The 22,086-nt window shown below is 50.5% G+C and overlaps 10 protein-coding genes; 5 read left to right on the top strand and 5 right to left on the bottom strand.

Annotated features, from left to right (window-relative positions):
* Positions 1 to 295: 295 nt before the first annotated feature.
* FFUJ_04466 (uncharacterized protein) lies at positions 296 to 631 on the top strand (the record flags this gene model as incomplete). Its single annotated transcript, XM_023572245.1, has 1 exon — positions 296 to 631. The coding sequence occupies one exon, from the start codon at positions 296 to 298 to the stop codon at positions 629 to 631; it is 336 nt and encodes a 111-aa protein (XP_023426406.1).
* A 448-nt stretch (positions 632 to 1,079) lies between these two features.
* FFUJ_04467 (uncharacterized protein) lies at positions 1,080 to 1,469 on the bottom strand (the record flags this gene model as incomplete). The annotated part of the gene is made up of 1 exon (XM_023572244.1): positions 1,080 to 1,469. One exon carries the CDS (start codon positions 1,467 to 1,469, stop codon positions 1,080 to 1,082), a length of 390 nt encoding a protein of 129 aa, XP_023426405.1.
* Positions 1,470 to 3,008: 1,539 nt separating this feature from the next.
* On the top strand, positions 3,009 to 4,315 carry FFUJ_04468 (related to cop9 (constitutive photomorphogenic), subunit 6; the record flags this gene model as incomplete). XM_023572243.1 has 2 exons in its annotated part: positions 3,009 to 3,288; positions 3,339 to 4,315. The coding sequence occupies 2 exons, from the start codon at positions 3,009 to 3,011 to the stop codon at positions 4,313 to 4,315; spliced, it is 1,257 nt and encodes a 418-aa protein (XP_023426404.1).
* Positions 4,316 to 4,802: 487 nt separating this feature from the next.
* Positions 4,803 to 6,219, bottom strand: FFUJ_04469 (related to sorbitol dehydrogenase; the record flags this gene model as incomplete). XM_023572242.1 has 3 exons in its annotated part: positions 4,803 to 5,607; positions 5,659 to 6,029; positions 6,109 to 6,219. 3 exons carry the CDS (start codon positions 6,217 to 6,219, stop codon positions 4,803 to 4,805), a joined length of 1,287 nt encoding a protein of 428 aa, XP_023426403.1.
* Positions 6,220 to 10,853: 4,634 nt separating this feature from the next.
* Positions 10,854 to 12,779, bottom strand: FFUJ_04470 (related to vacuolar protein sorting-associated protein; the record flags this gene model as incomplete). XM_023572240.1 has 3 exons in its annotated part: positions 10,854 to 11,725; positions 11,773 to 12,226; positions 12,279 to 12,779. The coding sequence occupies 3 exons, from the start codon at positions 12,777 to 12,779 to the stop codon at positions 10,854 to 10,856; spliced, it is 1,827 nt and encodes a 608-aa protein (XP_023426402.1).
* Positions 12,780 to 13,533: 754 nt separating this feature from the next.
* FFUJ_04471 (Protein BCP1) lies at positions 13,534 to 14,443 on the top strand (the record flags this gene model as incomplete). XM_023572239.1 has 2 exons in its annotated part: positions 13,534 to 13,620; positions 13,673 to 14,443. 2 exons carry the CDS (start codon positions 13,534 to 13,536, stop codon positions 14,441 to 14,443), a joined length of 858 nt encoding a protein of 285 aa, XP_023426401.1.
* A 12-nt stretch (positions 14,444 to 14,455) lies between these two features.
* On the bottom strand, positions 14,456 to 15,416 carry FFUJ_04472 (probable chorismate mutase; the record flags this gene model as incomplete). XM_023572238.1 has 3 exons in its annotated part: positions 14,456 to 15,124; positions 15,218 to 15,278; positions 15,346 to 15,416. The coding sequence occupies 3 exons, from the start codon at positions 15,414 to 15,416 to the stop codon at positions 14,456 to 14,458; spliced, it is 801 nt and encodes a 266-aa protein (XP_023426400.1).
* An 822-nt stretch (positions 15,417 to 16,238) lies between these two features.
* On the top strand, positions 16,239 to 18,375 carry FFUJ_04473 (probable CAF4 protein; the record flags this gene model as incomplete). XM_023572237.1 has 5 exons in its annotated part: positions 16,239 to 16,304; positions 16,389 to 16,749; positions 16,818 to 16,988; positions 17,036 to 18,045; positions 18,100 to 18,375. The coding sequence occupies 5 exons, from the start codon at positions 16,239 to 16,241 to the stop codon at positions 18,373 to 18,375; spliced, it is 1,884 nt and encodes a 627-aa protein (XP_023426399.1).
* A 409-nt stretch (positions 18,376 to 18,784) lies between these two features.
* FFUJ_04474 (uncharacterized protein) lies at positions 18,785 to 20,278 on the top strand (the record flags this gene model as incomplete). Its single annotated transcript, XM_023572236.1, has 1 exon — positions 18,785 to 20,278. One exon carries the CDS (start codon positions 18,785 to 18,787, stop codon positions 20,276 to 20,278), a length of 1,494 nt encoding a protein of 497 aa, XP_023426398.1.
* Positions 20,279 to 20,478: 200 nt separating this feature from the next.
* FFUJ_04475 (uncharacterized protein) lies at positions 20,479 to 22,023 on the bottom strand (the record flags this gene model as incomplete). Its single annotated transcript, XM_023572235.1, has 1 exon — positions 20,479 to 22,023. One exon carries the CDS (start codon positions 22,021 to 22,023, stop codon positions 20,479 to 20,481), a length of 1,545 nt encoding a protein of 514 aa, XP_023426397.1.
* Between the last annotated feature and the right edge of the window lie 63 nt (positions 22,024 to 22,086).

The following is a 22,086-nucleotide window of genomic DNA, read 5'->3' as shown; positions in this document are numbered from 1 at the left end:
CCATCTCTATGATCGCAGAAAGGATCAAAAAGAAGGCATAGACTGGAGAATTCTTGGAATTTAGTTGATATTCTATCATGGACAGATTTGTAAATAAAGAAATGCTTTTAACGTGAGCATTCTCTCTTCTCCAAGTCCACGGCGCTCAAAAATCACATTCATATTTAATACTTCTTGACCGCCATCTTTGGCTTACAGCCTATACGCAATTGCGCCGAATTATCAGCGATTTCCTCCTCTCGAACATTTCCTAAACTCAATTGCAATCGACATGTGCACAAGGATCAAGACCACAATGGCTTGCGGCCACACGTTCACAAACTATGCCACAACATGTGGTATGGCCACAAACTCTCGTCCATGCACTCCCAATGTCAAATTTCAACATCTCAACGACACGTGCGCAGCGTGCGATCCAGCGGCCCGGAGGCGCCGTGTCCGTCAGGACTACGAGAGCCGGCACGCCGAGCTCATGGCCGAGTACATGGCGGCCAAACAGACAGGAGATGGAGCAGCCATGGCGCGTGTGGAGCTTCTGGTCATGGAAAATTCCATGACCACAATGGAGCGGAATTTCGAGATCGGCATGCACTGCCAGGAAGAGGATGTCATGTGGTGGGAGATGATTTGACCGACAAAGATGCACTGATATATTTTATGATGATTACGAGACGGGTCTGGCGTTTGTCTGTATCAACAACGGGGGGACTGCTGCGTATTTATGAACTACCTACTTATCAACATCTGCCATTAATACTGGACCTCTGAGCCCAAAATGTCCCCCAAGCCATTATTCCAATCGTCTAACTACTAATGTAATATGTACCAAAGTCTACCGTGACTCTTTAAATCCTCCACTCTATGTGTATAACGCCGAGAATTAGACAAGTCAAGTATTGGTAACCAAGGTCCAGGCTCGGTGTTTTTCGTGTTCCGCGTAAAAAGACAAAAAGGGAATCATTCTTGGTCTTGATGCCGAAAAGAGTGCCCTCAGCTTATACCGAGGGATGCAAAGTGGTATCCAATGTTATCAAAACAAAATGCGAGGCCGTTTCTTTCGTAGCTTAATGAGGTGAGCTTCAATGCGATCTGGGTGATGGTGGCTGTGGTGATACTGAGCGGTAGGTGGGACGGTCGTACTGCACGCTCTTGAAGGCCGGCATGAGAGTGTCAATGCTGAGTGGTGTTTGTATTGAAGGATAATCCAAGTCGATAGAGCTAGCAGTCGACGTTGTCGATGTTGAAGAAGTATCGGAAGTGAAAGAGCTGGCTTGCTTGTACTTCTTGCTCGGCGCAGGCGAGTCGCTGTCGATGCTATCGCAATGAGGACGTTTCCCACTACGAGACGGCATGACTGTGCGTGTCGTGGGTTGCTGCAGGTAGAAAGCCGGCGTTGTGATGTTCAAATGATGTGAAGCCGTCGACAGGCGGACCACTTTGTCCGTACTTTGACCACAGGCGGCGATCATGGTTTGGGCGTGTCCGAAAATGAGAGTGGTGAGATATAATGGAGAGGACGCCGGAGGCGGGAGACTAAATTCAAAGGTTGGTTAAACCTGACGGCGGCGACGAAGTCTGGGTTGGGCGATGAATATCGGAGAATTAGAGATTGAGATTGAGTATGAGATTCGAGGCAGATAAGAAATGCGATGTGCGACTATTTCAGATCAGATGAGTGCTTGATATTTGCCGGAAAGATCCAGTTATGGTCCAGCCAGTGAGAAAGAGAGACAACCGAGAAGGAAGAGGAGGGGCTGAAATAGGTGAAGGGGGGAGAAAAGAGACAATGGGACGACGATCTTGATGGAGATAGAGAGGATAAAGGATGATGGATCCTGAAAACCAGATCAATGGCGGGGAAAGCAGAGAGAGAAGAAGAAGAAGAAGAAGAAGAAGAAGAAGAAGAAGAAGAAGAAGAAAGGCGGAATGTGGGAAATTGTGAGACTCGGGTGTATGAGAAAAGAAAGAAAATGAAGCCACAATAATAATAAGAGGGAAACAGACTTGCCGGTGGAATCGCCCGTCTGAGCCAAAATGAGATGCCTGCATTCGATGAATGGATGCATTTGCATTCGCTTTGCATATCTTGCCTTGAGCGGCTTGAAAATTGGTGGAGATGGTCAAGCTTGAAAGCTTCTTTTTGAGTTAACAAAAGGTTGTACTTGGTGACAAGTTTTATTAGATTCGACTTTTGTTGAGTTCTCGTACAAAGAACCGACACAGTAGCAAAGCCTATTTTACCGCTGGTGAATGCTGTGCCGAGTAACCTGCAACCAAGGCAAAGCAGCTGGTGTATCAAATGGATTGGCGGGTTGGATCTCGACTCCTGGATGATGATCAAAGCACCTTAGAAATACATACATAGCAACAGGCACGGGCATAGGCATGGATCTGCTCAACCAAGCGAGGTCACGTCAATGTCAGCGAGGGATAGACAATAGATATACCATAAATAGACTGATAATAGGATTATATCAGCTCATACCTACACACAAAGCATAAAGTACACACATATACTCAATTTGATTCATTGTACGATCATGACATCCATGTCACTCTAAATAAACGACGGCAAAAATTCAGGGTTACATGCCGCCAATGTCGAATTCAGAACGGAAATTGAATGCTGACCTAATACTGTTATCACTGACGGGACAGACCCCACATTCAAGTCTCCATTCCACATACCTTTCTCAGGCTTAGCTCAGGTAGCCCTGGAGCTCTACCTTAGTACCTAGCTGGCCTACCTAGTTACCTACCACACCTAGGTAGGTAGGTAGCAGCCTAAGGTACCTTAGCATGGATGCGGGGCATCTTTATTCCCATGATCCGTCCACCAGCAACTCATCTCCATCATCCTTCACGCCAACGCCGCCTTGACCAAAGCTAACGATAGCTTCATTCAAATACCAAACACACTAATCTCAACCCCATTCCTAACTTCACCACATAATTTCCGCGACACACCTGACATTAAACGCTCCGCAGTGTCTTCGCCTCAGCTCATCATGGCTGCCTCGACCCCCGCCAACTCTCTTCTCTCTAACCAGAAGAGTTCCGAGCTTCAGGCTGTTCTTCACCCACTGGTCCTCCTCACCATCTCCGATTACATCACACGGCATACTCTTCGCCAACAGGAAGGGCCCGTCATTGGCGTCTTGCTAGGTCAACAAAATGGTCGCGAAATTACAGTCGAGCATGCCTTTGAGGCTCACACCCGACAAGAGCCCAATGTGCAAGGCGGATACCTCCTCGATGCCACGAAATTCAGCGCACGGTTAGAACAGAGTCAGTAAAGTCGCACATGCTATCATCGTCTCCCTCTAAATATGTACTAGTGATCACTGTCCACAAAGATAGACACCTCGACCTCGTTGGGTGGTACACTCTTCTGCCTTCTTCAGGTCCGACCCCGACTATCCTACCAATCCACAATCAGATTCTCGAAGGTTGGAACGAGTCAGCCATACTCCTCGGGTTCCACCCGGAACAGGCCCTTGATCACTCCGTCGGTGGCAGACTTCCACTCACTATTTACGAGAGCAATTATGAAGTCGACGACCCAAAGGCGGATAACGATGGAGAGGACAAGAAGATGGATGACGGGGAGCCCGCTCTCAAGCTCAAGTTCCGAGAGCTTCCCTACTCGGTTGAGACCGACGAAACAGAGATGATCAGCATGAACTACGTTGCTGCTTCAGGAGGAAACGCTGCTGCCGCTCCACAAAAGGAAGACAAGCCCTCTTTGTCCATCGAGTCAAATGGCAAGGGCAAACGCCGACTAGTGGAGAGCCATGACGAAGATCACAACAAGGCGACTGCGCAGGATGATGAGGTTGCTCTGACGCCGGAAGAAGATGAAACAATTGCTGCCCTCACAGCAAAGGCCAACGCTATCAAGATGCTCCAGTCCCGAATACTCCTTCTCACCACCTACCTAGAGCGTCTTCCTCCCTCGTACATCAACGGGAACACAACCGATTCCAGTAGCATGGACGCCGACTATACCACTCCATCAGCGACAGTGCTTCGCCAGATCCAAGCCCTCGTCAGCCGCCTGGACCTCGTCATTCCCTCGGACAGGGCCGCATTTGAGCGCGAGATGCTCCACGAGGCAAATGATGTCAACCTGGTGACACTCCTCAACGGCATTGTCCAGAGCGTCGGCCAGGCCCGTGACGTTGGCAAGAAGTTCTATGTTGTCGAAAACGCAAAGGCGTCGCACCGTCGTGGTGCTCCTCCTGGCCCCGGACAGGATTTTGTCATTGACCCAGCGGCTTATAACATTCGTGGAGCTGGCGATCTCCTGATCTGAGATTGCTAGATATACGCGTGAAGGCACGGTGGCGCGTACGACAGAAACGACTTAGTTGCATTCAGCCGGGCGTTTGGTGTTTGAGGTAGATTACAACTTCAAATCGTGTTTTAGACATGAATTAAATCGTAGACTAGTTAGCCATATCATGTTCACGAGTCTAGTTGTTTGTGGAGATATCCCGGCTTCATGTGTCAAGTCAAGATGGGGTCAAGTGGTCATGTTAATATCGTGGACTATGTCTGTTAGGACGAACTCCTTGCCAACCCATTTCTTCCAGCCCATTAAGCCACTTCACATCATACTTGGCATCTCTCCAATCAAACCCAACCTTACCTCCAAGCTACCAGCATAGTAGCTGGTATCTTCACAACTGAGAACCTATTTACACATCCCCTGTGAAATACGCCACTGGAATACGTAGCTTTTTGGATATCTTTTTTGTCTATCATTCATAAGTCGTAAAAAGGCAATCTTGAGAAAGATCCTATGCCTCGATAACAATCTTCAGGACAAGTTTGCCCTCGTCGTCACTGGTGCGTGTTGCTAGCTCAAATGCACGTTGTGCTTGATCCAGGCCCTTGAAACGGTGGGTGACCATGTCGTCCAACGAGGGTAGGCTGCAGCCAGAGGGGTTCGCAGCTTGCGAACACAAAAGTCGAATACCGGTGGGATATGTGTTGGAATACCGGAATACGCCCAGGATGTCAATCTCGCGGAGGTGAGCCACGGAGAGAGGGAGAGTCTGGATCGGAGTTCCCATGCCCACCATGATTACTTTGCCGCCAGCTTTGGTGGCATATAAGCTCGTGTGCATGCATATCTCCTTTCCAGTGCACTCGAATGTGACATCCACGCCATCCTCGTCCTCCTCAAGCATGAAGGCACCAGCAGGGTTTGACGAAGCAAGGATATCCGCCGCCAATGATTTGGCTCCATCGAAGCGGCTTGCGGTTGAAAAGGTGCTGGCAGGAGTAATGATACCAGTCTCGGGCGTAGAGATTCCAGAAGAATAGTTTGAAGAGTTCAAACGGGACAGGGGGGTAACAAAGCCATGGGTTGCGAATCCACGGCTTATGGCATAGTTGACACGCCCAGCATCGATATCGGTGATTGTAACCGATGTGCAGCCCGATTGACGAGCCATTGCGGCAGTCAAAAGGCCAACGGTGCCGGCACCAATAACAAGGGCAGTGGAGCCCGGCTCCGGCCTGGCACGGTTCACCGCATGGATAGCTACAGACAGCGGCTCGAGGAGGGCGGCGGCCTCGAACGAGACGTTGTCGGGCAACCTGTATTCGGGTCAGTAACCGGGGCTGTCAGGAATACCGAGTTAAGCTTACTTGTGGCACCAGACAGCGGGATGATTAATCCTCTCTTGCAACGTGCCTTGGTAGTGAGGGTAGGTTTTGGCACTGCTTCTGAAACGCAACTTTTTGCACAGGTTATAACGACCTTTACGGCAGATGCCGCAGTTTCCACAAGCAACACCAACCTCAAGAGCAACTCGGTCGCCCAGCTTGAAGCCGCTCACTTGAGGACCAATAGCAACAACTTCCCCGGACGATTCATGGCCTAGTGACAGTGGGTGGCAGGCACAGAGATCGCCATTGGCAAACTTCTTGTAGTAGGAGACATCTGAACCACAAATGCCAGTCGCCTTGATAGCGATTTGAAGCTCGCCTGCGGCCGGAGCCTCAATGGTCCTTGTTTCCTGCAACGGGGTCAGTCAGCCAAGTGTTCGGCTAGGGCTGAAACGACAGCAGCCATAGAGGCTGTCAGGGTCGGCTTACCAGTCGCAGATCGCGGGGACCATGCAAGACAGAGGCACCGATGCTCAATGGCTTCGATGGACCAGCGGGTAGATGCGTTGGTACGATCTCTCCCGTAGCAACTGGGGCCATATCTGTCAACAACAACGCTTGAAGCGTGGGATAAAGGTGGGATGTTGGTGAGAATGGAGACTTGAGGTCGGGCGATGGCTTGATCAGTTGCCGTTTGGGGCAAATACAGCAAAGGGGATTGGCTGGTGGAGAGAGATGGAAACGTGGGAGACGGCCAGCGCGTGGGGGTAAGGGCCTAGGATAGCTCGTGGAGGCGCTCCAAGTGCCAAGTGCCTACCTTAGGTAGGTGGTGGATTTGTGTAAGAGATGGAAGTATATAAGACTTGATATCCTCGAGCTGTTTGACACGAGTGCTTGAGCCGGTTTGGGCAGGTCAAAAGGCTCACACGGGCTATGTATCGTTGGATCGAGGAAGAATGAGCCAAAGGAAGACGGGTTCCCACCCCTTAAGTAGATAACACTCCTCGCCAGTAACCTCCGGAGCAATTCGCCAGAGGAGTCCGGATCGAGAGCAATCAGAAGCAAGGGCGTGCGCTCATCATCAAAATGCTCAGTGCCAAGGTGGAGCAACGTCTTGAGGCGCTTGAATTGGGAGGGAGAAGGCCCAGTCAGGAAGCAACAAGCTATCGGTGGGAATGGAAACGAGGAGCTTTCCGTTAGGTTAGGTGTTGTCATATAGCAAACTACTAGCTGCAGGACTTAGCACGATGGCAATGGCGTATCGGCAGAACGACAGCCCCTGATGCTCAAGAGAGCAAGATGGTCGCCATGTGCCTGGGCCGAGGCCGGACCACCAAGCAGAATTGGTGCATGTATGGCGGACGAGCCTGTAACAGGCGGGCGTCCTACATGCACAGATGGGGCGTCACTGAGGGCCCTAATGCTTGTTCGCGGGGCGCGCTATCAAGGGTCTAATAGCGGCGTCTACCTGCTGGGTCGTCCTGGAAAATCGTGAACAGGGACATTGTAGTACCTAGCTTAGTAGTTGGTTTGGTGAAAGGTGTCCAGGAGCTGACAGAGGAGGGCTACAAGGCGTGCTGGGGCCCAGAAGAAAATGACTCTTGTCGTGATCACGGCTTACACGAGTGCTGAGGGTTTTGACAATGCTGGCCACTACTGGCGCCCGCTATAAAAAGGAAACAAGATCATCAGTTGTGACGAACGTGTGCCGTAGATACTGTTGCATGCCTCCGCCGCGGCGGAAGACGGCCAGGTGTACCGGGGACCATGTTTGTCCTACTGTAGCCATGCACAAGCAGCGTCGTGGTGAGGTCCCTAATCAGCCCGAGATCGCGGTGAGCGAGATTGTGGAAGACATCCATGACAGCTACAGAGTGTCATTGGCGCACGTGTCTGGAACGTCAACAACTGCATTTAAAGGCAAGGCATTGCTTGATATCGACTTGAAACAGAGGGAGGAACCCAGTGTGAGAAAGGCTGGTCAAGCTTGAGTGACCGTGCAAATAGCGGTCTCATTGGCATCCATGGATGGACAAAAGGAACATCACCATTTCGACAGTTCCAGCTCTCGAGAGCTGTCGTCAACGGGTTTTCCAACCGTCGTTAGCCACCAGCCAATGGATACGCCATGTTGAGTCTCATACTGCAGGGCTGCCTTAGACAACGGGCCGAGTCATATCCCCCGCTGACTACCTACGTCGTCCTTCTGGGACATGAAGTGAATTTGAGAAGTGATCAATTTGTCTCAAGAGTTGGTGGTGGCCAAGGATGGCTTGCTGCGAGAAGATCAAGGCCAGCGGAGGCATGCTTGCTTCTGCAATGCTCGTAGGTCCAGCTGAACAAGACTGATGAGAAAAGAGAGCATAGTTACCAGATAAGGTGTCCGCATTGTTCGGTGCAAAGGTGGCCACAGAGGTTCTCTTGTCTCAACTGAGCCTTTCCTTTTCGATAGCAATCTCCTCTAGTACCAGTATGTATTCAAGTGTTTCCGCATTTGCCTACTAACCTACTAACCTTGCCAGCCGTGTATCGCACCAATCGGGGGATATCCATCCCCTCCAAGTTCCAGACGAAGGGCAGAACTTTAACCAAGAACCAACCTTCCAGTCCTCAGTCCTCTCTTAATACCTTGCATGGGAGGAAACATCTTGTGCTGTCCATAACAGTGTCTCGGGGTTGATTTCTCGCTGGAACAACCAATGTTTTGCTCTAACTGAACTGAAGAATATTATTACACGGGAAACAATTTAGCCTTAGGCTGTTATCAGTCAAGATTTATGCATACATAGCCGCTTATCGCCTCCACTTGTCGGTCTTGTCCTGTCGTGCCTTATCAAGGGTTCCAAGGGCCAAGGATCAACCACAGAAGAAGCAACACGATGTCGACAGTAAATCTATAGTTGGCAGGGATCAGAGGGCCAAACCCCGGACCCCATATGTATGTATGTATGTAAGTACGGTCCAGTCCTCCCTCCCTCCGTCTGGCGGGGATGGGGTGGGACTGCTTCCGCCATGTTCTCAGTTGTCTTCACCACGCCACGGCGATCTGTTCTCTCCCGATGGGGGCGAGAATGAATGATGATCTCCAGGTGTGGCTATGGTGTCTCCTACCGGTGGACACATCCATGGCTTGGGAGTGTTATATGGGCAAAAGCCAATAATGGTAGGCTTGGTACATGTTCTGAATGCCAGCAGCTTCATCATAACATGAAAATTTTCAGCAGCCAACACACGAAGACAATCTGCACGTCTTTCCTATCGCCTAAAACCAGGCTAAAGCTTGCTTCAACAGCCAAGACTGGGTCATCCCAGGGTTATCTGGCCCATTCGGAAGTTGAGAAGTTTTCTAGAATGCAGCTCGCTCCATTCCTTGCCGCAAAGTTCAGCTTGATCCAAACCCAACAGCTTAACCAAGTGCCGACACCGTCCGTCCGTGTGCGTGCTCAATTTCTGACGCATTGACTTTCTGTTAAGGCGAAATATTCCGTTGTTCGGGATAGCCACTAAGTTACTTACTTACAAGCAACAAGAGAGTTGCACAACTGATTGGCCTACGCCGACGGTAGCTATCTTGCTGCACGTCTATTCTAAGGGTTAGCCACAAGGTGCAGAAATGACGAGATGCCATGCGCTTGGGGTTCCACTACTTCATCCCTACCCCTGGATGTGACAGACTGAACCAAGTCTTGGAAGCCTACCCCAGCCGGAAGTAAGTTCTGATAACCGTCAGTCGCGGGTAAAACCACCCCATCATATTGACAGCCTATTATCAAGTATTCAGGCATTATACGAGGATTCCGACAACTGATCTAATGTTTTAGTCACCTATGAACTTCAGAGAATAGGTGTATCCTTCAGACTAACTTACATAGTAACTAGACGATCTGAAGACTTAGTACTCCATTACTCTCGTCAGAAGGCGTATAGCTACAATCCAAGGCATGAATCGACCAAACAATTGACTCGCTCCCACACAGTTCATGCCATGACAGTCGCCAAGTACTAACTAGGGTGTCATGAAAGTGCTATGTGTAGGGAGGCAATCGCAATCCCTTCAGACCGCCTCTTTCTTGAGCACGACATAGTATGTACATTGGATGCTTGCTTGGCCTCGGTCAGTCAGGCATCGTCTCATTGGATTACAACAACAGACAGCGAGCAGAATACTAATACTAGCACGCAAACTCTATTTCAAGAGAAGACAAACAATGCAAGACACATGCCAGCTCCCTCCTACTGTACAGTATGTACGTTACTCATGAAGAAGGTCAATGGACACAGCCAACCAGCTGCACATGTGTCTCAAGGCAGTATTTGATAGGATGCCAGTCTCAATCCTCCGCTTGAGGCCTTCGTTTAGAAACAGCCCTATGGGTGCGGTCCGACAACCATTGGGGCCTGCAAGACTGGTTGGTTCGATTTTGGGCGTCGCTGACAGTCTTGTTCATGCAAGATTGACGGGATATGCTATTCGACTGAGGTTGAGAGCTTAGTTATGCCATCGCTCCCAATGCTTTCAGGGTGACACAGCATATGTGCACAGCAGGTTTCGCCATAATCATCATAGAAATGCAATCTACATACCACCTCCAGAGTCTCGAACAGATGTTCTGTGCGACCGTTACATGGCGTAAGGTGTTTTCTGCAGCTTGACCTCGGTCAAGATTATAGTCAGGGCCATCCAGACCGGATTTCAGCATCAGACGAGGTATATCCAATAAACTCGAAATATCTTATCTATCATTGACTTCCTCAACATGAGGACATAGGCTCATGTGAACGATGAAGCATACTCCTCGGACCTCATTTGCGATCATGAACAACTCTCTAATGAGTCTTTATCACAGCTTTAACTTGATAAGCCAGTCATCACGTCGCATCCTCCACAATCGGGAGCTGGGAGATGTGCAGTCTTCCTTGTAACCAACCCACCAACTCTGTACACCGCCATCCCTTCAAGATCGAACGATGGTGATAAATGACACTGAGGTTCCGGCAGCGCAATGACATTATCAAAAGCATAGTGCTGCTGTTACACGGCATTTCCATACACACCATGGCGTTTGGCATAAACTCATGAGGCCTGAGACTAATAGAAGATCACAAACGCAGCGATTAAGAAAACCAGTTTTACATATGACACCAGGCTCAGAGCAATGCTATCGAAAAGAGGAGGGAATCTGATGCAAGCCCCTTATTCATCATCCACATAGTGCACTCGTTGCTGCTGCTGCTTAGAAGGTGCTGGCCGCCAGCCGGCTCGCAGCATTCCTGGCATCCACACGATCCTCGTCATCCTCTTCGCTGACACCCTTAAGGCCGGCACGGCCCCCCGTCTGTCGCCCTTGAGCTGCCTCGGTGCTCTCTTCGCTCTCGCCTTCCTCCGACACCTTGCTGATGAGACTGCCTGATACGCTGCGACCCGTGGCATCTGAACGGCGAGGAACGCCACTCCAAGAGTCACCCTTGGGGCCTTGACTGGCTGCGAGACTTGATCGACGCACGGTAGGATGTGACTCACGACCCAATCGGCTCAATCCACCGGAGGCGTCAATTGATCGGATATCCGGTCGGACCGTCTCCAGCAGGGCCAGAGTCCGCCTCTCGGCTTCAATCTCTCTGAGCACATATTCCCTAATGCTCAGGCGGAGATCAGCAGAAGTTCTCGAGAACCACTTACGACGCTCCTGGACCAAGTTTTGGGTGACACGGTTAGTCTTGTTGTACAAGTAGGTCTCGTGCTGGCGAGCATCATCCAATGCCGTGATGGCCTCGTCCACCTTTTCGCGGCGAACACTCGAACTGGCCTTGAGGCGATCAGCCGCATTGAGCTTGCTACGGGTAGCTTCCTGAGCTTGTAGGAATTCGCGAATCAGAATCTGACGGTTGGTAAGCGACTCCTTGACAATGAAAGCGTCTTGTGAGTGATATTGGAATGGGTCGCCAATAGTTGTAGCCTCTGCTGTCGCTTGGGCAGCATGATAGTCGCCGACGGTCTGGACGACTTTACCCAGCTTTCGATATGCATTTGCCAAACCAGGATGGGGTTCCTGGACATGCATACTTGTGAGTTTAGCACCATAATCGGCTTCGGAGAGGCCAAGTCCTAAAGATGTTCAGCATGCTGGATTTGTGCGGTTTTTAGAAGCTTACCCCTCCTGGCCTTCACCAACTTATCAACCTTGTGTCCGGCATCCATGCTACCAAGATAAAAGAGCTTGACGGTTGGACGTGCGTCCGCAAGCTCGGGGGTATCATCAGGGGGTGGAGCGAACTGCTTCAAAATCTTTCTGCGGACGCCTGTCGCTGGCTGCTTCTTCTTCACCATGGGGCTATAACCAAAGTCACTCTCCACAAAGAGCACCATCTCGTCGTCCCGCATCAGGATTTCGTTACCGCAAACGTAGTTCAACCACCGCTGCATCAGGGCCTTGACCCGAATCTCGTCCTCGTCTGTCCCAGCTCCAGCGGAGGTCAGAGGCGGCGGGACCGCGGGGACAAACACCTCTGGATTCGCAGATATCAGATGATCGGCGAGTTTGACAAACTCGGAGTGTAGACGGCGAACATCTCGGAATTGAGTTGTTCGAAAGCGGGGAATGTTAGTCTGTGACTTGTCAGTCCCTCGTGGAGGTATAAAAAGAACTCAGAAATCGTACGTGAACATCGAATCGGAGGATGGGATCCTTCTTGCCAGTGCGTTCGAGTCCCGTAATCTTGGCTTGGAGTCGATACTGAGGCCCAGCCGGTTTGGGGGGGTGCTGTTCCTGTCCAGACTGTGAATCCGGCGCACCAGCCTGGCTGTGTTGCTGGCTATGTGCTTGAGATTGTCCGTCCTCCCCCGCTGACGGTTCAGCGGCTGTGGATTGCGACTGCGCCTCTGAGGTGTTCAGTGTACCTGAAGCCTCAGTACCATCTTCAGTGCCAGAGGCTGTAGTCGCAGTCCCTGGACGCTGGAATTCTTCAGACTGAGACGCAGGCTGGTCCTGAGACAGGCCATTCGAGGATTGTGTGTTGTAGCGAAAGGGAGGAGGAGCATCAGCTGAGGCGGGATTGAAGGCAGCAATGTTGTTTCGCGATGGAGACGACACAGGGGAGTTGCCCCATGGTGAATCGCCTGCGGGATCCTCCACGTCGTGGATCGTGGAGCTGTAGTCCATCGCAAATGAAATATCAACGATAGGATTTGGCGATTGTGTTCGTTGGGCGATTGTTGTTGAGAGAGAGAAGCTGGAGGAATGACGTTGCGTTGGTTCAGCGCGCGCTTGAACTAAGTCCAGTCGGTGGTCGGCAGGGACGGACGGGGGTAGCGAGCAAGATGGAGGTGGAGTACGAGTACCAAATTGAGCGGGCGAGGACGGGAGCTGCCCAGATCCAACCTGATGGGCACTTTAATGGATTGTTAGCACGACAATAGTAATTTATACTTGTACTTCCTCTCTTCCTGCAACCCTCGAAACTCATTGTCTTAATGAGTACCTTACGCCTCAAAATTCTATGAACAGAAGTCGCCCCAGATATGAGGTAGCTTATTCTCGCCATTCACCGTCTGAGGCGTTTCTCTTCCGGCAGGTTGCAGCCATTCCCGTCTACCTTAGGCTGGGGAGCTTACTTACTACCTAGGTACCTGCCTTACCTGGGCCCATGACACCTGGCTGGCATCCATGCCCGGCCATTGCTCTCTCGAGGGAAGCTCCCACTACAGCCTGGGTACCTTAGTTACTCTTATCTTATCAGCGCCCCAAAAAGTTGTTAGTGATGAGGGGCCTAGAAAATGTTTTGGCTCAACATCACTGGTGAAACTTTGCCAACTTATACTTTTTTTGCGCCAGTAACTCAATTGACCTTCTCAGTCTTCTTACATTCGTTCTAACATCAAACCCTTCCAAATCGACACCCTTCTAATATTCAAAAATGGGTAAGAAGCGAGCGCGCGAAGAGGGCAAGGATGTCCCACCGGCTGATGTCGACAAAATGGACGAGGACGGTTCTGATGACGAGGTAGGCAAGATGCTTTCAAAGTTGCATGCACATCCTACTGACTGCACCAAAGGACTTCGATATGGTCGACGTTGATTTTGAGTGGTTCAACTTTGACCCCGAGGTCGACTTCCACGGCACCAAGACTCTCTTGCGACAACTATTCGATGTTGATGCGAATCTCTTCAACATGTCTGCCCTCGCCGATCTCGTTCTCTCGCAACCCACCATTGGTTCTACCATCAAGGTTGACGGAAAGGCTACTGATGCCTACGCTATGCTCACGATTCTTAACACGGTTGTCCACCAGGAAAAGGAGCCCATGAACGATATCATCAAATACCTAATCGAGAAGGCGCAGAGTAGCTCGCCACTGGCACCCATTGCCGAAGTTCTCAAAAGTGGAAAACACGTGGGACTTGTGTTCTCTGAACGCCTTATTAACATGCCTTCTGAGCTGGCCCCACCGCTATATTCAATGCTCATCGACGAGGTTGAGGCTGCTGTGGAGGACAAGGAACCCTACGATTTCACCCACTACTTGATATTGTCCAAGACATACCAGGAACTCGAATCTAAGTTGGATGTCGAGAATCAGAAGCGCAAAAAGGCAAAGGAGGAGGCCGGCATTTATTATTTCCACATGGAGGACGAGGTGCTGCAAAAACACGCGGTAGCGCACGGCAATTTCAATTACACAAAAGAGGACGAGTCGGCGGCAGACAGTAAACGGGCATTTCAAGAAATGGGTGTTAAGGCGCACGGGCACATGATTCTTATCGAGGCGAGCAAGTTCCCAGGGGCAGTCAAAGCTGTTAATGAATATCTCAGTGCGGCGCAATAGATGAAATGAAGCTCAGGCACTTGGTTCTAGTCTTTGCATCAAGTATTCCACCTCAACTTCCTTGGTTAATGGGATAACAAAGTCCTTGTACATTGAAACAACAGCGTCAACATCGATTTTCGCCGCTCCCTCGGTTCCGTCGGGGATGGAGGGGTCCTTGCCGTATGTCAGAGCCTTGAGTCGTAGTCGCTCAAGGACCTTCTTCTCCACTGCTGCATTAGTGATGGATTCAGCGATGCCCTCCCGATCTTCAGCCTTGATAAGCCGAATATACTTTTCCTCGTCCGACCGGAATTTGGACTCTGCGACAAACTTGCCGAAGTGAATGCGTCGTGATAGAGCTTGCAGACAAGCAATATCGCAAGTTGCGGTTGAGCCGTAGTTTTCTTGAGACTCACCCCGCTCCTCGCGTCCGAAATCGGGGCAAACTGCGGGGAGGAACTTTTCCGTATAGAATTTCTTGATCTTGTCGTTCACATTGACGCTGTTCTCATGCAAGATCTTGGGGTAGTTGAGAGGCTTGAGTATTGGGCTTTGCAATGCATCAGGGAAGAAAGGATATTCGTCAGGCGACTCGAAGCGTCGGATAAGGGATTGTAGCTTCTCCTGCTCGCGAAAATACCAGTCGAGGAAGCTCAGGTTCGCTTCAGGCAATTCGACAGCTCCAGGAATGTAGATCGTCTAGAATGATGACATGATTAATTATCGTTATTATGCGATCTGGGATCGTTCGGCTGGACCGGGGTTTGCATGAGGCGTTCTAATCCCACTTACACCATTCAATGCGAATTGCACTCTCTCGATCAGATGGAAGGTGATTGTGTCCTCAAGACGACTACCATTGTCAGTCTGGGTGCTCAATGGCAAGATAGATGGTACGGGGAGCCGGGAGCAGCTCATACATAAGTTGGAATCGGATTCGGGCCAGATCCAGTGCGTGTGCGGCATCGGCCATGTTGATAACGGTATCCATAGTGATTCTGATTAAAATAAAATAAAAAGAAAGTAATCGAACGCCTTGGAGATGCGCTTCTGAGGTGTATGTATTGACCTGAATGATCCAAAGATTGGATCCAGGTCTCGTAAAAGACAGAATTCGGGTTATGAGTCGTCGTACAAAGTCAATGTTGAAGTACCGAAGGGTTAATCACCACCTATACCCATTAGTTGGTAGCATAAAGCGGGCACGGAAAGGCTGGAGCTCTGTACCTTACCAACTCGTTAAAAGATTGCAGCCCATGAGATGGTCGGCAAGAGCCCAAAGGGGGAGGGCATGGGCGGAACTAGAGCCGGCATTTCCCTTCCCTTCCTCCCACTTCCTGCGGCACAATAAAATTGAGCATGGAGGGGTAAGCTCGGGGAAGTGGTCGAGCTCGGCCTTGAACGTCACCGGAAGTGGAGGGCATTTTAAAACACCTTACAGGGCACAGCTTCACCTGTGCGCCACTATCCTCGCAGCCCCCAGCGATCATTCCAGCAGTTCCAGCGCTGTGGCATAAGTGTCGCATGAGCCAATTACAGAGGGATGCCATCCATCCAATCCTGCCTTTGCCCACATTAGCGTCTCGGATCAGAAGCCTCCCAAGCCCAAATCCAAGCCTGTTCGGGTCTTTTTTGCCCTCCACCTCAATAACCAAGGTTATCCCGGCGCGCGTCATGATAAACTCCTCGTGAGCTACCAAATCTTTTGATTCTTCCTTGTGCGAAGCCTCAGCGTCAATCTTGCACCCCAATCCAATCGCTCCAAGGCCCTCCGATTCTCTTGAGCTTCTGCACCTCCGCCAGGAGCTAGGCCATGGCGAACCAAGAGACTCACTATGGCTTCGACGAAGGCGGAGATGACGACCAGTCTATTGTGTCGGTGTGTAGATACCTACTCGAGTTCCATTGTCTCTTATCATACGGACCGCATATAGCTAACCTCAATGCTTTGTTTCTTGGGTAGACGCGCGGACTCGAGGCTTTCAGTCGAAAGGTCACAACCACAGCTACTCATTTGATCGGACCCAATGCCGAAGCCACGGCCCATCACTACCAAACCGCGATGGCTGAGGTGCACAAACAAATGAAGCGGCCGACGGTCCAGCGAAGCATGTTCGCGATGGCCAGGACAACCCCAACCGACCTCATGCGCTCCAGACTTTCAACGCACGAAATTCAGCATCGCGCTTTGACATACCTTCCCGATGAACTGCTCGCCAATATTCCCGAGCATGACAACCCATACTCGCTGTTTCAGGGTTTCCAGGCCAGCTTCCCCGAGCTGACTGACGAGGGCAAAAAGTTCCAGCGACGAGTCACCCGCGGTCGCAAGATGCTGGAAGACTCAGATGGGACACCAGGAAGCCCCAAAAAATTGACTCAATTAAAAAAGAGAAGGCCGCCATGATGCATGAGTTTGGGCTGCTGGGCACTCGTAAGAGCATGGCGAGCTACGAGATTCGGGAAATCGATAACAAAATAGCTAATCTCCACGGCATGCGAAGGATTATTCTGGACAGGCTCGCTGGGTTGGAGCAAGATGAAGCTATGCTGGAGCACGACAGTATGTGATGTGCCAAATACGTGACAAGACTCTACTGACTTGACAAGTTTCCGAGATGGAGATCCGAGTGGATGAGGCGCAGGCGCTGGTTGATGAGGCTGAGGAAATCGCACGAAACACACGAACCCAGGACGAACAAGATCTGGTAGGCGATGCCGATGATCACGATCAAGAGTTCATGTCCCAGTCAGTTTATGATAAGATCCCCTCCTCAGAAGCAGGCAGCACCCCCCGGAAAACGAAAAAGGTACATCGTAAGAAGTCAATGCCCATTCTGCACGAGCATTTCGAGCCTGGCACAGCCATTCGCGAGCTCCGAGCACACAAGGACACTATTACAGCTATTGACTTTGACGCCCCCTTCGGGACTATGGTTACTGCTGCGCTGGACGATACAGTCCGCGTTTGGGATCTCAACGCTGGTAGATGCATGGGTTATTTGGAAGGGCACACTGCTTCGGTACGCGCCTTACAGGTTGAGGATAACATTCTCGCAACGGGCTCTATGGATGCGACCATTCGACTCTGGGATCTCAGTAAGGCGCACTACGATCCTCATGGCGGCTTGGGAAAAGACGACGATGAGGATGCTATCGCTTTTGGAACGGATAACCATCTCGAACCCCCACCTGGTAGCATGGCTGATTGCCCTCTGTACACATTAGAATCACATGTCGACGAGATCACAGCCCTTCACTTCAGGGGCGATGTTATGGTTTCCGGTTCTGCAGACAAGACGATTCGCCATTGGGATCTTGAAAAGGGACGTTGCGTGCAAACATTAGACGTTATGTGGGCGGCGGCAGCAAGTATGACGACTACAGACAGCGGGTGGCGACCTACGGGGCGGTCTCAGAGCAGTTCGGCCGACTTCGTGGGTGCATTGCAGGTCTTTGAGACGGCACTCGCTTGTGGTACCGCAGACGGCATGGTACGACTTTGGGATCTTCGAAGCGGCCAGGTCCATCGCAGTCTAGTTGGTCACACAGGTGCAGTTACATGTCTCCAATTTGACGATGTGCATCTGGTGACGGGAAGTGTAGATCGAAGCATCAGGGTACGTTGTTCTCTTACATTCTTCCAAGTACACCGTGACTAATTGTGACCACAGATTTGGGACCTTAGAACAGGGTCTATTTACGACGCATATGCTTACGACAATCCAATCACAGACATGATGTTTGATGCCCGAAGAATCGTCAGTGCTGCTGGTGAGGACGTTGTCAAGGTGTACGATAAGGTAGAGGGACGACAATGGGAATGCGGCGCTGGCATCACGGCCGCTGAAGAGGGTAAGACTCCCGCCATCGTGGAGCGTGTACGTGTAAGAGATGGATATCTTGTTGAAGGCAGACGAGACGGCGTCGTGGGAGTATGGACGAGCTAAGATATACGTGTGTAATCTGTAAAGAAATAATGAAATCCACTCATGACGACTTGAATCATGAGCAGCGCTTTGATCGTCCAGTTTGTGGCTTTATAAACAGAGTAAGAGCTGAAAATACTAGAATGGTTCACTACATAAGAATAGACGCTGGGCTAGATGCTAATTACTCGATCAAGATGCTCTAGTAGATGTAGATCATGTTGAAAAACATTGTGTGTGAAAACTCCTTATCATTGGGTGCTTAGTACGACCAATTCCACGGTTGAGCGGTGATGTGTCAATTCTGTGTCCTTTTACACTTTTATTGATCACAACACTTTAGTCCTGGCGGATGACAAGCGTCTTGAAACAACACCGTCTTGAAACGAAGGCTGATTTAAATCTCATTAAATTATATCTCTCCTAAAATATGGCGTCAGCGGCATATGGGGAAATTCTCGTCAGGTATTTCGAGATAACTCAAGAGCTCGTTAAGGCACCAGACGCTCGGTCGAGACCGGCAAATACACGCTCATCAAGCCCTCAAGAGTCCAAAGGGGTTTCTGAGAGAGTTTTAGGAAAATCGACAGACTCCGCTGCGCATACAGATCCCACAGGAGATGCCGTGGCTCGGCTTCTTGCACAACAGGCTCATGCATTGATCACAATCCACAAAGATTTGTCGTCGAATAAGAGCATTGTCAACGTCAATCAGGGTCTCCTCAAAAGAAGAATAGCAGACTTGATCTCCATCTCGTCATCCAAATTTTACGCCTACCGCTATGACCTCCTCCCTGTCGTATGGCGTCAGATATACACTGACGCTTCCATCCTTGACTCTTTTAGCCTCATTGTGCAACCACTCATAAATGATGGCATTGTCCCAGATGAGCTTCTAGATCTTGTCGTTGAGAAGCTTGACAGAGCACTCATCACGGCTGGTGGTGGTGGACGACAACAATGGCTTGAAGAGATGATACGGATGCTTGAAGTAGCCTGGACGGCGAATGAGGAACCTGAGAGGCCAACAAAGCGTCAAAGATATGACACTTCGACGCAATGCTTTTCCAACTACCAGCCTCACGGACAACCGAGGCTCTCACCTACGAGGGAATGTCCTCGACACTCGGGCTGGACAATGCCACAGTTTGAAGACTACATGAATAGAAACAACCGAGAGCCTCAGCCTGTCATCTTCACAGATTTAATTACAGGGTGGCCTGCTCTCACAGACCGCCCCTGGAAGGATCCGGAGTATCTCCTCTCTCAGACTTTTGGGGGGAGACGTCTGGTACCGGTTGAAATCGGTAGAAGTTATGTTGATGAGGGTTGGGGACAAGAACTTATACAGTTCCGCGATTTTCTTGATCGCTATGTTACAGGACAAACAGATAGCATTGGCTATCTCGCCCAGCATAACCTCTTCCATCAGATCCCTTCTCTTCGTAACGACATATACGTACCGGACTTCTGCTGGGTCGACGTCCCACCTCATCCAACAACTCCGTCTCTAAATCAGCCGCCAGTTGACCTGCCCCAGCTCAACGCCTGGTTCGGCCCAGCGCGCACTATCACGCCTCTTCACACCGATGGCTATCATAACCTGCTCTGTCAGGTCGTTGGAACAAAATATATCCGTCTGTATCCTCCTCGCGCAACATATGCGATGCAGCCGCGGGTATCCGAGCATGGTGTTGATATGAGTAATACGAGTAGATTGGATGTAGGTGTGCTTGAGGGATGGGATGAGAAACCTAAGGATATGAATGACGAAGATGTCCAAAGGATGAGGAAACAGCTCGAAGGTATCGAGTATTGGGAGTGTATCCTTAAACCAGGAGACACACTGGTTATTCCTATCGGATGGTGGCATTATGTGAGAAGTCTAAGCGTGAGCTTCAGTGTAAGCTTCTGGTGGAATTAGCAGGCCATGGGGCAAGTAGATCCACGGGTGGACTTCACAAGCATCTGCAGGAGGCTGATACACACATTTCAGCGACTGTGATGTGATAAGACGACAATGCGGGTCGTCAACATTGTCAATCCATTGCCTATGGACAAGACTCTGCTGATCCAAACTCCTGTGGGTTTTACAGAATATCAAAAAGACTTGTGATCCCTTCGTTACCCAGTTGTCGATGCATCATCCACGCTCTCACTCGTTCCTTGGGCCCCTCTCCGAGCTTTCGCCCCAGCCTTCAGTGTCTCCCACTTCTCACGATACTTGTCCAAAACCTTTTGCATCTTTCGATTGTCCTTTTCAAGTCGCTCCATCTGTTTAACGGCTGCGGTTAGCTGTTCTTCCAACTCTTGGTTCTTGCGTCGTAAGGATTCATCGGCAACTTTGCTGGTATGTGGTGAAGCAGTGGGCGATCCAGGGCGCATGAGTCGGTAACTTTCAGCAAGAGCCATCGCGGAATTCTGAGCACTGGCTTCAAAGGCGTGGAGCCGCTTGGTAAGCTTATCTAGCGTGTCCTTTAGAGATTTATTTTCAGTGTATAGCTCTTCGATGATGTTGTTGAAGTCCTTGTCAGTGCGGGCACGGCCAATACGACGTTTGGCTCCAGGCGACAGCGGGGGTGCTTCTCGTGCATCCACAAAGTCGTCGTCATCTTCATCAGCAACATCGAGAAGATCACTGTGGGATGATGCCCCTAGTCTTCTCTTTTCCTTCTCGGCAAAGCTGAGAATATTTGCATAAGACATAGTGTGGCCAGTAGTGGGTACAACGTAGAAAGAATCGTTAGCTCCGTGTCCTTCTCTAGCAAGAGCCTGCATGGTAGCCTTGGAGTAGATCTTGCTAAGGTCTGGTTCTAGGACCTTGGAGGGGGACGCCTTAAGGTGACTACGCTTGGGACTGGGGGACATTTCTGGGGAGTCAGGTGTTTCTGAAATGGGGGATTCCTCTTGGATTAGTGGCAGACCGGCAAATGCCAAAGGTGCTGAGATCTTATTGATGAGGCTCCCAAAAGTGTTGTAAAATCGAGTATATCCTCCGTCATCACTGAGTGCCGCAGAGGGGGCTGCATCGGTGCGTGGGGACGATGAGGCTCTACCGTAACTATCGGAGCGTGTGGTTGCAGGAACAGGTGGTACCCACGTCGGCTTGCCAGGCTGGTGATCGATGATAGTCTGCATCTTGGCCTTGGTTCCGCGAGGGTGCGAGGCTGCGTCTAGATTTCCGGGAGCTTGGTCATTGGAAACACTGGGTGCGAGAGGTTGGCCTCTGTACTTTGATCGGATGCCACGAGCGGTAGCCAAGTTACTGGCGATAGAAGAGGACATTTCCCGTGGAGCATATCTACGCTGGGTCGGAGGGGACAGTTTCTTTGACGCCGTAGAGTCCTTCTTGTTTTCTCTCTTGTCGTCCGCGTCTTGTGTGGGGAGATTCGCCTTGGTTGACGAATGCTTCTCGTTGAGATCGGCATCGTTGGTCTGGGAGGTAGGTTCGGTCGGTCGGTTTAAGATCTCGGCAATCCTGCGATGGTGTTGTTCTAGGAGCTTCAGTGTTCGCAGAGCTTCGATGCTGGAGGTTGATCTAGCAGCGTTGGCAAACTCGCCAGCAGCTTGAGTATGTTCCGTGATTGCGACTGTGCTGTCGGAGGAGTGGTGAGCGACACTGGCGGCGCGCACATGATCGTGTGCTTTTACAAGCGGAGATGAGTCCATTGTTCCATATGTAGTGAATTTCAAGAGAGCTTGGGTTGTCCCTGGTGTGCTATGAGTTGTCGG

The sequence above is a fragment of the Fusarium fujikuroi genome, chromosome FFUJ_chr02 (genome assembly GCF_900079805.1).
Source record: "Fusarium fujikuroi IMI 58289 draft genome, chromosome FFUJ_chr02".
In the NCBI taxonomy this organism is placed as follows: Eukaryota; Fungi; Ascomycota; class Sordariomycetes; order Hypocreales; family Nectriaceae; genus Fusarium; species Fusarium fujikuroi.
The sequence above is the reverse complement of the archived record's forward strand: the minus strand, read 5'-3'. Positions and strand labels throughout refer to the sequence as shown.